At 39.4% G+C, this 14,624-nt stretch overlaps 1 protein-coding gene across 5 annotated transcripts in view; it reads right to left on the reverse strand.

Moving 5' to 3' along the window:
- UTRN (utrophin) overlaps positions 1–14,624 on the reverse strand; it is a 383,489-nt gene that overhangs the window by 118,008 nt on the left and 250,857 nt on the right. For all 5 annotated transcript variants that reach the window (XM_026844327.1, XM_026844325.1, XM_026844323.1 and 2 more), the window contains one exon: positions 10,856–11,012. In XM_026844327.1, the coding sequence (XP_026700128.1) occupies positions 10,856–11,012 (157 nt within the window). The remainder of the gene's footprint in view (positions 1–10,855; positions 11,013–14,624) is intronic.

Genomic DNA, 14,624 nt, shown 5'->3' on the forward strand with positions numbered 1-14,624 from the left:
AAGGGAAGGGAAGGGAAGGGAAGGGAAGGGAAGGGAAGGGAAGGGAAGGGAAGGGAAGGGAAGGGAAGGGAAGGGAAGGGAAGGGAAGGGAAGGGAAGGGAAGGGAAGGGAAGGGAAGGGAAGGGAAGGGAAGGGAAGGGAAGGGAAGGGAAGGGAAGGGAAGGGAAGGGAAGGGAAGGGAAGGGAAGGGAAGGGAAGGGAAGGGAAGGGAAGGGAAGGGAAGGGAAGGGAAGGGAAGGGAAGGGAAGGGAAGGGAAGGGAAGGGAAGGGAAGGGAAGGGAAGGGAAGGGAAGGGAAGGGAAGGGAAGGGAAGGGAAGGGAAGGGAAGGGAAGGGAAGGGAAGGGAAGGGAAGGGAAGGGAAGGGAAGGGAAGGGAAGGGAAGGGAAGGGAAGGGAAGGGAAGGGAAGGGAAGGGAAGGGAAGGGAAGGGAAGGGAAGGGAAGGGAAGGGAAGGGAAGGGAAGGGAAGGGAAGGGAAGGGAAGGGAAGGGAAGGGAAGGGAAGGGAAGGGAAGGGAAGGGAAGGGAAGGGAAGGGAAGGGAAGGGAAGGGAAGGGAAGGGAAGGGAAGGGAAGGGAAGGGAAGGGAAGGGAAGGGAAGGGAAGGGAAGGGAAGGGAAGGGAAGGGAAGGGAAGGGAAGGGAAGGGAAGGGAAGGGAAGGGAAGGGAAGGGAAGGGAAGGGAAGGGAAGGGAAGGGAAGGGAAGGGAAGGGAAGGGAAGGGAAGGGAAGGGAAGGGAAGGGAAGGGAAGGGAAGGGAAGGGAAGGGAAGGGAAGGGAAGGGAAGGGAAGGGAAGGGAAGGGAAGGGAAGGGAAGGGAAGGGAAGGGAAGGGAAGGGAAGGGAAGGGAAGGGAAGGGAAGGGAAGGGAAGGGAAGGGAAGGGAAGGGAAGGGAAGGGAAGGGAAGGGAAGGGAAGGGAAGGGAAGGGAAGGGAAGGGAAGGGAAGGGAAGGGAAGGGAAGGGAAGGGAAGGGAAGGGAAGGGAAGGGAAGGGAAGGGAAGGGAAGGGAAGGGAAGGGAAACAGAAACAGAAACAGAAACAGAAACAGAAACAGACTTCATATCACACTGATTCCAAGGTGAATGAATATAGACTGTGCATAACCTAGAGCAAGGGTGGAAAAAATAAAATTTTTTAGAAGATGACCTGAACTAATATTTAACTGAAAAATTATATATTTGTTCCAGTAATTTCTTTAAAACTATCTCATTTACTATCCTCTCTTCTATTACTGCTAATCCTAAATTCTTGCTGGCTGTTTCACTGACTTAATGAAAAATATACCATTAAAGGTAATGATTTGAATCAATCACTTAAGTCTCTGTTGGTATTCAAAATTTTAATTTACACCCAAGTGAATCGTACATTTATAACTATGCTTTTTTAAATGACTTTATAAAATCATAAGCATAGCTCTTTCATTAATCAAGAGATTTTACTTTAGATTTTAGGAATTCTTCAAACATGTAAGGTTGCAAACCAGAGCCTTCAAGGGAGAGGAAGTCTGGTTTTGTTTATTGTTACCTATATTAGGGAAAAAATAGTAATATAGAAGGAATGTATAAAACTCACTCCAACTTCACACAAAAGTGAAAATAGATGTATTAGAACATTTACTTAATGATTTATGGCTTTACTTTATTACTCTCTCAAAAGCTTATAAATCCTTAGTAGCAAAACCAAAAATGCCAACATCGTTATGAAACTATCTGGGAAACAGCATTGGTTTATTTCATTATACTGCCAAACACTGGCATAAAAATTTTTTTCTCTATTTACATGTTCATTTAACCAGAAAGTTCTAAAAGATGAAAATCATACTGTAAAATAAATAAATTACTATCAGCAGCAGCTATTAAGTATTTGAGAAGACCTTTAAAATATTCTCACTACAGGCTATGCCTGTTCTTTTAAGTAACAGCCCAAACTGGCTAGAAGTTCAGCAGAACTATGCAACTTCCCATATGCCCCCTGAAGTCTGTCTTCAGGGATATAGGGATACCCAAAAAATAGCTGCCTATCATTAGCACAATCACATGCTGGTAATACTACAGCGTCTCTGACAATCAAAAACTAGAGTTAAGGCTGATTTTCATTCACTGCAGAACCAGAAGAGGCTGCTCATGTCACAGAAGTTACTACATGCGTACTCTCTATTTGGCAGAGCAGGCTAGAAAGCTTCACAGCCAGTTAATATATAGTGCTTGCAAGCACTTTAGAAAACAGTTGCTTCACTACTAGACCTGACCTAACATTACATCATCATTAAACAAGACAGAAAGGACCTTCAAAAAAACTTTGGGTTTGTACAGGATACTTTTAAAATATCCTCATGCATTACAGGGGAGGAAATTGTAAAATGAGCAACTAAGCATGTAAAATAGCTTACTAGTAATAAATGGTGATTGTGAGGACAACATGACATTCCTTCCAGAAAGAGGTGCCTAAAAAAACACCCCAAAACCAAGACACAAACCAAAAAAAACACAAACCCCACAATCAAGTAACAGCCACCTCACACAAGCAGTTACTCTCTATCTAAATTACACCATGCTCAACAGAATTCAGTAAATTGTTGTTTGAAACAAAGCAAACTCAGTAACTCAGGAAAGACTGCAGACATTGCAGGCCTATGAGGCACTGCACTGTATAGAGGAATTGTACCCTAATTATTAATGCTCAGAGCATCCTGAGTCTTCTGATGTGGACAACCACGGATGACACTTTAAGTGATGCTAGAAAAGGAGTCATATTACTGGCCTCACAAGATGAAGATCAGGTTCCAAATCTGATTAAAAGAAAAAAGCCTATCTTTTCCCCTTCTTCAATTAGCTGGTGTGGATAAATCTCTAAGTACTATGTAAGGACCTCTAGTAGCTGAAAGTGTAGGACTGGGAATCCTAAATGCAGTATGACACCTTTCTGAAGTGCAACACTGAACCAGGGTATGTGCGTTAGCACAAACATAACCTCCAGCAGATTTCCTAGAAATAAAGTTCCAAATCTTTAAGCATGGTTTTGGGATTAGACAGTTTGGCTGCTAAAGTTGAAAGACCAGAACTTCAGGAAACAAAGCCGCTTCTAGTAACATTCCTAACAGTTTCCCAGCCCCTCAGACTAATCACTTTGAATGAGAGAAATTTAAGGAAAGTCAGATCAGAAGATACAGATTATACGGTAACTTTCTAGGAACACCTAATAGCTGAAGCTAAGAGTTCTTATAAACAAAAAGAACCCAAAAACACCCTCTGCAAGGTTACCTTGCCCATTAAACTAATACCTACTCTTTCTTTTCTTCTGCATTCTAAAAAACAAAATAAACCAAAAATGGTAAAACTGAGAAAAATATGAGAAAAAGCAGAATCCCATTCCCTCCCCTATTTTGTACATACATTATGAAGCCTAGACTTTAATCTCGAGTATCTGCATGAAAACAGGAGTGGGTGGCTGCCATGGCAACACAATTTTTCCAATTTATTGCTGATGTTCCTAGGGTGGATTACTGTCTGTAATAACAAGGGATTGAGGATCCAATAGTTCAGGAGTTAACTGGAATAAATAGTCTTCTCTCCTAAAGAGTCTGCCTGCAGCAGCAAAAAGCAGGATCTAGATGAAGATATCCTTAACAGAAAATAAAACAGATTCTTCGTCAGTCCATGCCTGCAAATGCAGACAAAATTTCAGAAGGATTTTAAAGTGGTAGCAGCCTCTCTCTTACTTTATATTTAAGAGTATGGAGCACATTATAAACTAATGCTCCCATTCAGTTTTCTCCAAAACAACGATGCAAAGAGGGCTCTGCCCTTTGAGAAGACATGATGAAAGAGGATAAAACTCTCCAGCACTTGCACAAAATTCATACAGGAAAGTGTCAATTACGTAAAGAGGTTCTTAAAAGATTTGGAGTAATCCCTGCAAGCTCCATTCCACACCTAGAATGACAAGTGAACAGCTCTGCTAAACACAGTATGTTTCTTCTTACTGGTCCAACTTATCAAAACAGATCACAGAGAAATCAAGGAGACCAGAGAAGATTCTGTGATTATACAGACAGCATCTCAAACTGGTTTCAGAATGGGAAAGGTATAAGCAGGACAAATAGTTTTCACTTCTTCCTGATACAGGCTATGAAAGCTCCCGAGAAAAATATAGTAATAACTGCTGTATTGTTGTGGCTCTAGCGGTTCTCTGCAGTTGAAAAAAAAGATTTGCTGCTGCTATGCCGGTGGGTTTTTTCCTGGCTCTCTGCCTTTGGAAAAACAGACCTCAGCAAAAAAATATTTGCCTTCAGAGAAATGTCCTCGCTCATTTCCTTGTACCAGTCCATTTCTGTGATCCTGTGTGGGAGCTCATCTGTAGATGTACTGTCCTTAGGTTTTCAGGTAATACCCAGCATATTTTAATGCAATTGAAACACCATCTGATCTTAAAAAAGCATACACTAGATCGAAATCCCCGAACACTTTTCTGGGCAGTTACAGCTTAGAAAAAAGGTCTTGGGAGATCCACAGATCTCTGAAATAATTTGTTCAATATGCAGCTGCAACCAAAAGAAGCAGTCAATTAAATGTTGAGCATCTTTAGAAAGGACATGACAAAAAGCCATTGTTTTACTACAGTATCAAACATTGATGCGACTTCATCCTAAGTATTGCATACAATACCAGTCACTACACCTTCATAAGGATATAGTGGGGTCAGAAGAACGCAGAGGGATGAACAGAGGTAGTTAAAGGAATACAGTAGCTACAGGGTAGAGATTAAAGATGGGTCACCAATATGCTTGTGCTCCATCACCTTTACTGGCTATGTACATGGCTCACCCTTGAAAGTCAGGCCACAGACAGCCACAGTCTTCCAGCTCAAGACACAGGAATGGAAACAGATGGTCTGGTACATCCTAGTGCATCACGGTGTTCTGAGATTTCATTAGTAGCAGATGGGCTACTACTAATAATGATGGAAACAGAGCAGTCTTTTGGGATGTGAGACTAGAAGATACCAGAGAAAGAGGCATTCATTGCAGCCTTTTAAGGGACGGAGATAAATGCTGATCGTTGTGCTGTTCCTGAAACATAAGCCCGATTTCTGTCACTCACATTTCCCTCCACAGCAATGTCAGAACACCCTCTTAGATATTTAAGGATAACTATAAACCTTCAAGAAGAATAGGCTTTATTCAGTGGCTTGAAAACCACCCAGTGAGGTCTTAAAAGTTTATATAGGAGTCTTTGATTAAAATAAACAAGACACTGAATTCTCACAAAAGAACAACTTAAGATGTATGTACTGATAAATATCTATATCAAAATGATACCATTAAAAAGGCAATCCCACAGAAATATGTTATTTATTGTATTGAAAAAGTGCTTATCAATTGTTTTTTCTACAGTGAGACAACCTGCTTTACTGTGCATTCCTGACAAAATATTTTGTTCTTTCATTATCCAGGTTATTTATTATTTTAAGTACTGATCCATTGCAACTTTCCTGACTTATCACAAGACAACCGCACTTCTGGAAACAAGCTGAAATACAGCCAGAAGCAACATTTTTTTTTGGTCAAAGTACACTGCACTGACATTCTAAGTTAACACTTCATTCTTTGTGCCGTGCTTTTGTTTCCACATCATTCTTTTGGAGAAATAGTCCAGGAGAGCAGAGTGATACACACCTGAATCATTCATGTAACACATAAATGAGTTTGAGTAAATCCTTAGCAAGCAACCGTTTTAAGTCAGACGGGTCCCCTTGAGAAGTCTCATTCAACTTTAGGCATTAACTATGCTCTTCCTTTCCTGTAACAAAATATTCCCACCCACAATTTCCACCTCTTCCTCCTAAACACACCTCAGAGAGTCTCAGTTAAAGCTTAATGAATTGTACTGTTCTTGTACAGTCCAATTTTTTTGTAGAGTACAATCTCTCTTTTTCACCAATAATCAATGTTCAGGCTTCCCAAATATGCAAAGCACTTAAAACTTAAGAGTCCTTAAAAAACTCCTATCTGTTACAAGTTTACTTAAGGAGCTCTCAAACCGTTCAGTAATGCTGACTGACTAGTAGGGAGGCTATTCCTCCTCTTGATAGAGCACATGGGTTTTGAAAGGACATCCTTACTTCAGAGAGCCACTTCACAGCAGCATGGTACAGACTGCTTCAAGCTCCATTGGACAGGGTTGTAGCTCTTTCTTTAAGGAAAATTTTGGCTGTATTGATCCTCCTCTTCCAACCACAGACTGTTTAATTCTCCTGCCTCGCTTCTTCACATCTCAGTTAAAATTATCATAATTCAGCAATGTAGCTGACCACCTCTATGCAGCACAGATTTTTCTGCATGCTTCATGTCTTATGTGATGAGATGTGTAATAAAGCCCTTTCTAGACTATAATTAAGAGCATAGACTAGGGCACCACTGATATCATAATACTCATCTTTTGATTCTTATAGTTAATAATTCCTAACATTGAAGCAGATTTTAACAGAAAATATCCGTCAACATATCTAGAATAATTAAGTTGGAATTAATTTAAGAATAAGCCCATTGCCCAAAGTCAGGCAGGCACACCAAAAGAGCACAGAGAAGTTAAGACTAGAAAAATGGTTTTTCCTCACAGATTTTTCCTGCTGGTAAAGAGAACAATGGAATTACAGTCAGCCTGAAGGGATAACAACAAGTAGAAAGCAGTTTCCAGTTGGCTATGCTAACACTGCTGATAAAGTGGCAATAGCTAAGTAAAACAGAAAGAAATACTTGCAACTTTCAGCATTTGATTAACAAACCAAGTCTGAAACATGAAATACATAGACAGCAACCCCCAAAAGTTTGAAGAGTATCTGAAATATTAATGAGCCATCCACAGATATAAAATTACTAATCAAACATTCACAGGTCCTTGGCCAATTCATTCTGAGCTCAAACGAAGCTAAATTAAGCATCTCTGTGATCCAAGACGCATGCATTATTTAGCATTAGCTAGACATTTGTTCATCCAAGTAGACAGATGCCAACAGGATTCATGTGAGAGGGTACCCATTTCTGCTTAATTTGAAATGTTCTATTCTCTCTCCTAAAGCTAAACCACAGTGATTTATGTAATTTAGGTAATCTTCGTATTTTAGCAAAAGCTAAAATACAATTTTTTTTTTCCAAAAGCTAGTCAGCAACTCTTCATTGGAAAAGTGAGATATAAAGCTCTCAGAGCATCTCCACAGAATGTGTGTCAGCATCTGCGTCGCCTCCTCCTGTACACAGGCATGACTCTAGGTATTTCCATACACACAAAGCCAGCCCACTGATTTTTTTATGGTACTTTTGTAGCTTTTCTTTTTTGGCAGAACAAAATAGCTACATAAGGGTGGTCTTTGGGGATTGAGGGGGGTGGAGATGGTAGGGGTGTTTTTGTTGTGGTTTGGGTTGGGCTTTTTTTGCATGTTCTATACAGCTGATCAGAATTTGCATCACACACCTCAAAATCCTAAATGAATATTCATAAGGAAGACTGGGAAAGAAGCCATTTCCTGTGTCAGTACCTTCGCAGGTGTGATTTCTGCATTTTAGGACTGTGAGCATAGGCTCAGCAAAAGGTACACTTCATAAGATGACTTTTTAATTCAGGTACTCTTAAACTTCCTCTCAGCATCCTGAAGTATCTATGGATTTTCCAGCATTCCTGGGACTCCCACCACAGCCCACTCTCAAAGAAAGAAATTTTGAGAATAATTAAAACTGGAAATTCATGCTCCCTTAGTTGAGCTTCCTCTTGCCCTGCCCCCTGCAAGACACAGAGTACAACTTAACACCCAGACAGGATGTTCTCATTGCTTGATTGCACTGATCATTTAGTATGTGATAAGACTATGAACTACTACAGATGATGGAAGTTTGTCTGAATAACACAAAAATCAGTCCAAAATTTATAAATATTTGCTACATCCTGACAGGTTTCTGTTAATCTGGGAAATATAGGCTAAATCTGTAGCCCCGATTCAGGTGACTAATGTTGCTGTGGAGAATGTTTGCTTTTAAAGCATAGGAGAATGATTGATATTTAAAACCAAAACCAAGTTCAAACATCAAATGCAAACCGTTTATTTCCTCCTGTCCAAACAGACCTCAGTAACACACAAACAATGTGAGCTAACTGAAACTGTCACATAATATTGTACTTATTTATCTAGCACTGCTGAAGCTAAAGACTGATTGGGGGAGATACTAACAGAGGGGAAGACCAATAAAATTAGTGCCAATAAGCTGAAGCAAACAAGTCATTTCATGTATCTGAGGGGAAAAAATGTAGGTTAATAAGAGAATGATTACTGAGTAATTAGAGGCAAAAAGCAATACTAATACAAGAAGGAATGAGGACCCAGAAAAATACAGGGCAGGAGATGGGTGCATACCTTACAGAGCTGGGCTGCTACTTCACCACTTACATTTTGGAGAAGTGTATCAGCAAGAAAAAGATCAGGTAAGCAAACCGGAAACCAGAGCAAAGGGATCACAGAGAAGTGGAGATAAAGTGAGGTATTGAACTGCTCAATTTTCATGACGACAACTTCAAAACAACACTCAGATGTGAAACTAAAGGAAAGAGAAGAGCAAAGGCACCCAACCTTTGCTCAGGGAGACCTTTTCAAAGCCAGCTGACATGGTGCCGCAGAAGCTCAACATGGGATCATAAAAAAAACCCCAGTTCATTCAAAGTAAATCTTCCAAATAACATGAAATGCTTAGAAAGTTTAACATTTGTAGAAGTGTGGACAATCACTTAACTATGATGAGGAAGCAACAGAAGCACCTCCAAAGGTGTTTGGGTTTTGTTTTGTGCTTTTTTTCTCCAGTTTTTACTTTCTACCTGAAAAAACAACTTTTCAGCTGGATGTTGTTTATTAGCAATCTGCAGCTCCAGTGAGGAATGAACAGTTCCTGCTAAGAAACAGCAGTGAAGCACTGCAATCAAACCAATGGACATCTGTGGTCCAGCTTCCCTCCTCTAGCAATGACTAATAAGAAACACTTCAATAGAAAGTGAAACACCACATGCTAATAATTCATGTTGGGTATGGCATGGTATCATTACCTGATATACGGCAATATCTTTGGTCCCTACCAAAGTAACTGTTAGAAAATAATCATCCAGTCATCATCTAAGAAATATCCACAATTGAATACTGTGCTGTTGCTTGCATAGCTGTACAAAAACCAGTGTGATGCACAGGGTTGCTTTTAACTTTGTGCTGTTGCAGACCATACAGCTCATCTTAAATACTGAACTGGGATATCTATATCCAAAACTGAGTGACATTGCAACAAAATTGCCGTTTTGAAAAATTAAAGAATTGTGTCTAAAAGCTCCTGAATGCACATACTAGAGTCTTAACCTCACCACGAAACAAAATGTCAGTTATTCTTTAAACATAAGGACGAGGATTAAACAACCCAGAAATGTTCTCTCCTACACACTGCTGCAGTTCACTAGTGACCCAGATGAGCCATTCAGCATCACTGTTCCCAAATTTTTCTACTTCAGAATAATGTCTAAAAATTACCATTTTTATAAATCAATTTGATATCTTCAAATGAGGCACTATCAGTATTATTTGTTATTCTAATGCATATACTATAATCTAGCATAAGACACAAACAAGCTCCTAGAAATGACCTGTAGATATCTATTGCCTCCCACCGACCTCCTTCAAGACATATTTGGATATGTTGTAGCCTTTTATTGCTCATTGGCACTAGTAATCCACTATGTGATCTACTTAAGTAGATAAGAACAGGAAGAGATGATCTCTCAAGAAACAAAGATCTCGAGTTTATGCTAATAACTTTAACTTCTAAGACTAAATTCAGGAGAAACGTATGCAGATTTCCTTAAGCTCTTCTGTTTTGGAATGAAGTCTCAAAAGTGCTGCTCATGGCAGGCTACTTTACTGCAGTTCCTCACAGTACTCTGAGTATTTCTGTATTACTCTTTTCCCAAGTTCAATTTTTGCCCTCACTAAACACCACAGCAGAAGAGACATTCAGTGTTTTGCTGGTGGAGGGAAACATAGTTCTTATGCAGTTAGCTATATAAAGCTGCATTTATTCTTTTTCCTTGTTTACACCATACAGAAAAACAAATACTATGATAAAATGGAACCAGCTTTACTAGAATGAATTTGTCCAATGGCATATACATCCTAACTTGATTACTGATCAGAGTTGGTGAGACAGATACTACATTCTTCATGAATGTATGTTGTAAATGCAACAGATTTTTTTACTGTGGAAAAAACACTTAGGAATTAATACCCTATTATGTACAAAACCATAACAGAATTAGCATAACCTGAGAGGTGGAATAGCATGTTACAGTTACAACACTACAAGGCATATGGAAGTTTTAATTCTCAGAAACACTTCTGAGTCATTTCTGCAGTATAAATCTGCATAGGGTGGGGGGCTGCTATTACTGGTCAATTTAGTAACATGCAGAAAGCCATTTTACATAATTTCACTGAATTTACATTTAACATTGCTTTTGCAATTCTTGTTCAGTTCTTACTTTTGTATGCCTTGTAAAATATCAGTTCTAAACCTGGTAGGAATCCAAATCCATCAGGAAACATTAAAAAAATGTGTTTGGACTGAACATATGTATCAGAAATCCTTTAGATGAAATTTTGTAGAAAGTATCTCATTTGTGCTTTACTGGGCAAGGTGGGGAAGCAAAAGAGGTGGAGACCTGGATCTTTTTTCCCCTAGAAATTAGTCACTAGAAAGTGTTCACCATTTCTCCTGTATTCAAATTTGCTTCATTATATTACTCACAGAAGCATATTTATGTATAAAACTTAAGTATCTTACTTTGCAGTGGTCATACTGTTGCTGTAATGTTGGAACATCCCCTCCAATGGGCATTTGCTTTTTTAGTTCTTCATCTTTTGCATTTAGCCATTTGATTAACTCTTCCAGGGATGTCAGCAATCTGTTCCATTTCTCTGCACTGGCCTCCAAGTGAGCCCTGTGAAACAACATTAAAACATCTTTGAAGCCCTGAATGGCAAAACCAGCACAGGAATCCAATAAATAAATAAAATTGCTCCATTATTAGGATAGGAATGCTTCAAGTGTTTAACTGCAAAGCAACTTTCTGTTCAAAAAAACCCCAACTCTCCTTCAAAACATTTTTCCCAGCAAAACAAAATAAACAGAAGAAAAATGGGGGAACACAAATACGTACCTGCTGTTTTCAGTTATCTAAAATCTTGAACACTGCACATCTAAGCAACATAAAGAAATGTTGTGTTTTGTTGTGACTCCACCACTGTAGTGCACAAAGTACCAGATGATGAAAGTACCAGTAGATGAACCAAAAAGGCAGTCAGTAAGAGTGTATGGGGGTGAGGAAGATACAAAGCAAAAAAAAAAGATCCCATTTCTGAAAAGGATAAACTAACTTTAAAGGAACCTATTCTCCTTTACACGATTCAGGAAAGTGCTTAGGTAACTCCTTGGGGGAAAAAAAATAAAATTTAAGTACTTGCTAGAAGTGGCGTTTTACTGCCTACAGTTTTGTGCATCACGGTTTCTATCATCCCTTATTGCTCTCACCAATACCTTTTCTTTCAACAAGGAATTCAAGCCAGCTGTTCGTAGCTCAGGCCTAAACAGCTGAGCCAACATCCTGCCCTGCAGTGAATTACAAGTGAGCTATTGCGTTTGAGGTTATATGGGTACCAGGGAAGAGCATCCTGTAGGCTTTGGTTTGCAGACCAGCAGCTCCTGAGTGAAATGTACTATCTCAGCTCTCCTGGCCTCTTCTGAGTTCTTTAATACTCACTAACCAGAACTAATATCAAGACAACCAACTTGTTCTTCCCATACGGGTGGTATTAACTGTATAGCAAGTTAGTGCACAAGGCACCTGCTTCACAGCTGGAGCACTCACTATAGCTGGCCCTCAAAGCCCCCAGCCACTCTCAGGGGCACAACTCCCAACAGCACGGGATGGTACACATACAATGTTTACCTTCTGCTTTTCACAACTAGCTTGATATCCTGTCAAAAATGCCCTCAGAAATACCAAGCTGCAAAACATTGCAGATTTGTTAGCCTCAGATGCTCAGAATTAGGCCTCCTTTCTGGAAGTGAAACCAGGGTTATATTGACTATTAATTAGGTAAGGCAGCCCACATATGAATTCAGAGTTTTGCTGTTAGACACACAGATTGTTACAAAAATAAATCACCTTTATGAATTTCTAGAAGCAATCACAGTTAAAATGTTCAGATCTACAGTTTTTCATACATTTGATAGTGATATCTCTATTCATCATGACTTATTATTGTATCCAGCTCATTTAAGCAGCTAACACCTCTAAAAACTGACACTCTCTGAGGCTTCAGGATTCTGCTCTAATTATTTAGTGGAATTCTTGTACACAAAATGACTTAGAATTTTGTAAGGGAGAAAAAAATCCCTGCAACTAGTTAAAGGACAATTTAAGGGTGACTCACTGTTAATTTAACTTAGAGTGCAATAATATTAATAGTGAAAAAACTTAATTTGATATTAATATGAATGATATGGCATGTGATACTAGATTCAGTGCATTGTAATTTACTGCTAATGAGTACCCAACGTGCCTGCCAGATTAATAACAATGGCAAAATATCACGAGCACACGTTTCAAAGTGCAGTGCAAGCTAAACTCGTAGGGGCAAAGCAGTAAGGGGTGGGGAGGAAATGGACTACACTAACAGGGACTTTAAAATTTGTCACTGAACCCAAAGTGAGCTAACTACTCTCTTGAAAGGTCAGAAAAGTTAAGAGAAAAAAAAAATACACAGGGGAGAACATAGCACATCAGTCGGGATTGTTCCTGAACGTTACCCTTCTAATCTTGTCAGAAGCAACACTGACAATAAAAGGGAGATGCAGCAGCAGCTGAAGAGTAGACACAAGCATTCAGTTCTCCTGGGGAGCGGAGACACATGCATTCAGTAAATCTCATTCAAAGCAAATGGTGCACAGGAACAAAGGAACCAAGATATGCTCAAATTTGCATTTCAGTGTAAAATTTTAGTATCACGTTTACATTTGTCACACAGACATTATCAAAGAGAACCAATAAACCCTGTTGAAGTTCTGAAATGTTTCTTGGGCTTCTTTGCTTTCAAAGACAGGATTTCTGGCTTTTGTTTTAGAATTGGTACTTCTACCAATACATAACCTGCAAACAAAGCTTCAGCTGTTTCTGCTTATGTGATAAATGAACTGACAATCTGCAGGGATAAACCAGGTCAAGTGGTGGCTTAAGAATCTGCCCCAATAAAAATACATGTCAGTCACAGATGGTTGTTCGATTTTGAGCACTGGTTGGAGCAACCACCTGGTATTCAGAAGCACTCCTAAGCGAATCCTGGATGAGCCTGAAAAAACAGCTGACCAGGTTGAGAGTACCCCCACACCCCACACCCCTCAGACTGGATAAAACCATTCAGAAAAGCAGGAACTCTGACATAACTCCCTTCTGTTGACCCCAAGAGGCTCTCTTCACAGCTGGAGACGACCTCAGCTTTTGCTTCTGCTATGGAGGTAACACTTTTCCTGCTGAGCAACAAGGGAACAAATGGAATAAAAAGATTGGTGGGTGGTCTAAATATAGAGGATCGTTCTCTGTTTCTCCCATACTTTTACCTCTACCCTCCCCCAAACACTAACACCCTCACACCTCTTGCCCCTAAAGAATCCCTCCTAAACATTTGGTTTTAAAGGACAGACCCACACAAATCTGCAGCTTTGTTTTCTTCCTATGAATAAGATAACAGAGAAAAAGAAAGATGTGTGGAGAACTCTACAAGTAATTTCAAAGAGAAGTGTAGTTCTCCCAGTAGGTGTCACAGTCACTACAAGTACAGGTTTAAGTAGTTTCCATGCATTTAAAAATATCTCACAAGACTGATGCTTTCCTAGTCTGGAAATCACTTTAGTTACAGCAGCAAGGAAGTAAAGCCCACACGGTGACTAGCACCATTGGCTCTAGAGACTGAAGTGATGAAGAAAAACTCATACTATCCCTAGGGGAGAGCAGTACTTTCATCAACATAATCAGAATATAGACATAGCTGAAAATACTCTAAAAAACTTAGATAAACCTTAATTTAGAAGCACAATCCCACGATTAAGACCCATAACAAAACAATCAGATTTTTCAGTCATCAGTCCTAACATCCAACATGATTATATGCTAGTCTCACAAAACTCATCCATACAGTTTTGTTTTCCAATTCATCCTTGAAAAAAGGTACAGCAAAAAATGCAAAAATTGAAGACAAACAGCTAGATCAACACACTGACTTCACATCAGTTCTATGCTTTGTTATTTCCCTATGCAGGCTTTCAGCATTCTTGCATGTTAGAAAAGTGAATTGAAGCAAAGAACAGGGCAAAATACATGAACTCAGAAATGCTCTTTTCAGTGGCAACTGAGATTTGAAAGGTTAATTGCTTGTCTTATATTTGCTCCTTGCTGCAAGGTTAATTCCAAGGCAAGCTTAGCTTTGGATACACTGTGAGGGGAGATACAAAAAAGAAAAAGAAGAAAATCACAGTTCTGAAAAGGATGAACTAA

The sequence above is a fragment of the Athene cunicularia genome (assembly GCF_003259725.1).
Source record: "Athene cunicularia isolate RWA chromosome 3 unlocalized genomic scaffold, athCun1 chr3_part1, whole genome shotgun sequence".
In the NCBI taxonomy this organism is placed as follows: Eukaryota; Metazoa; Chordata; class Aves; order Strigiformes; family Strigidae; genus Athene; species Athene cunicularia.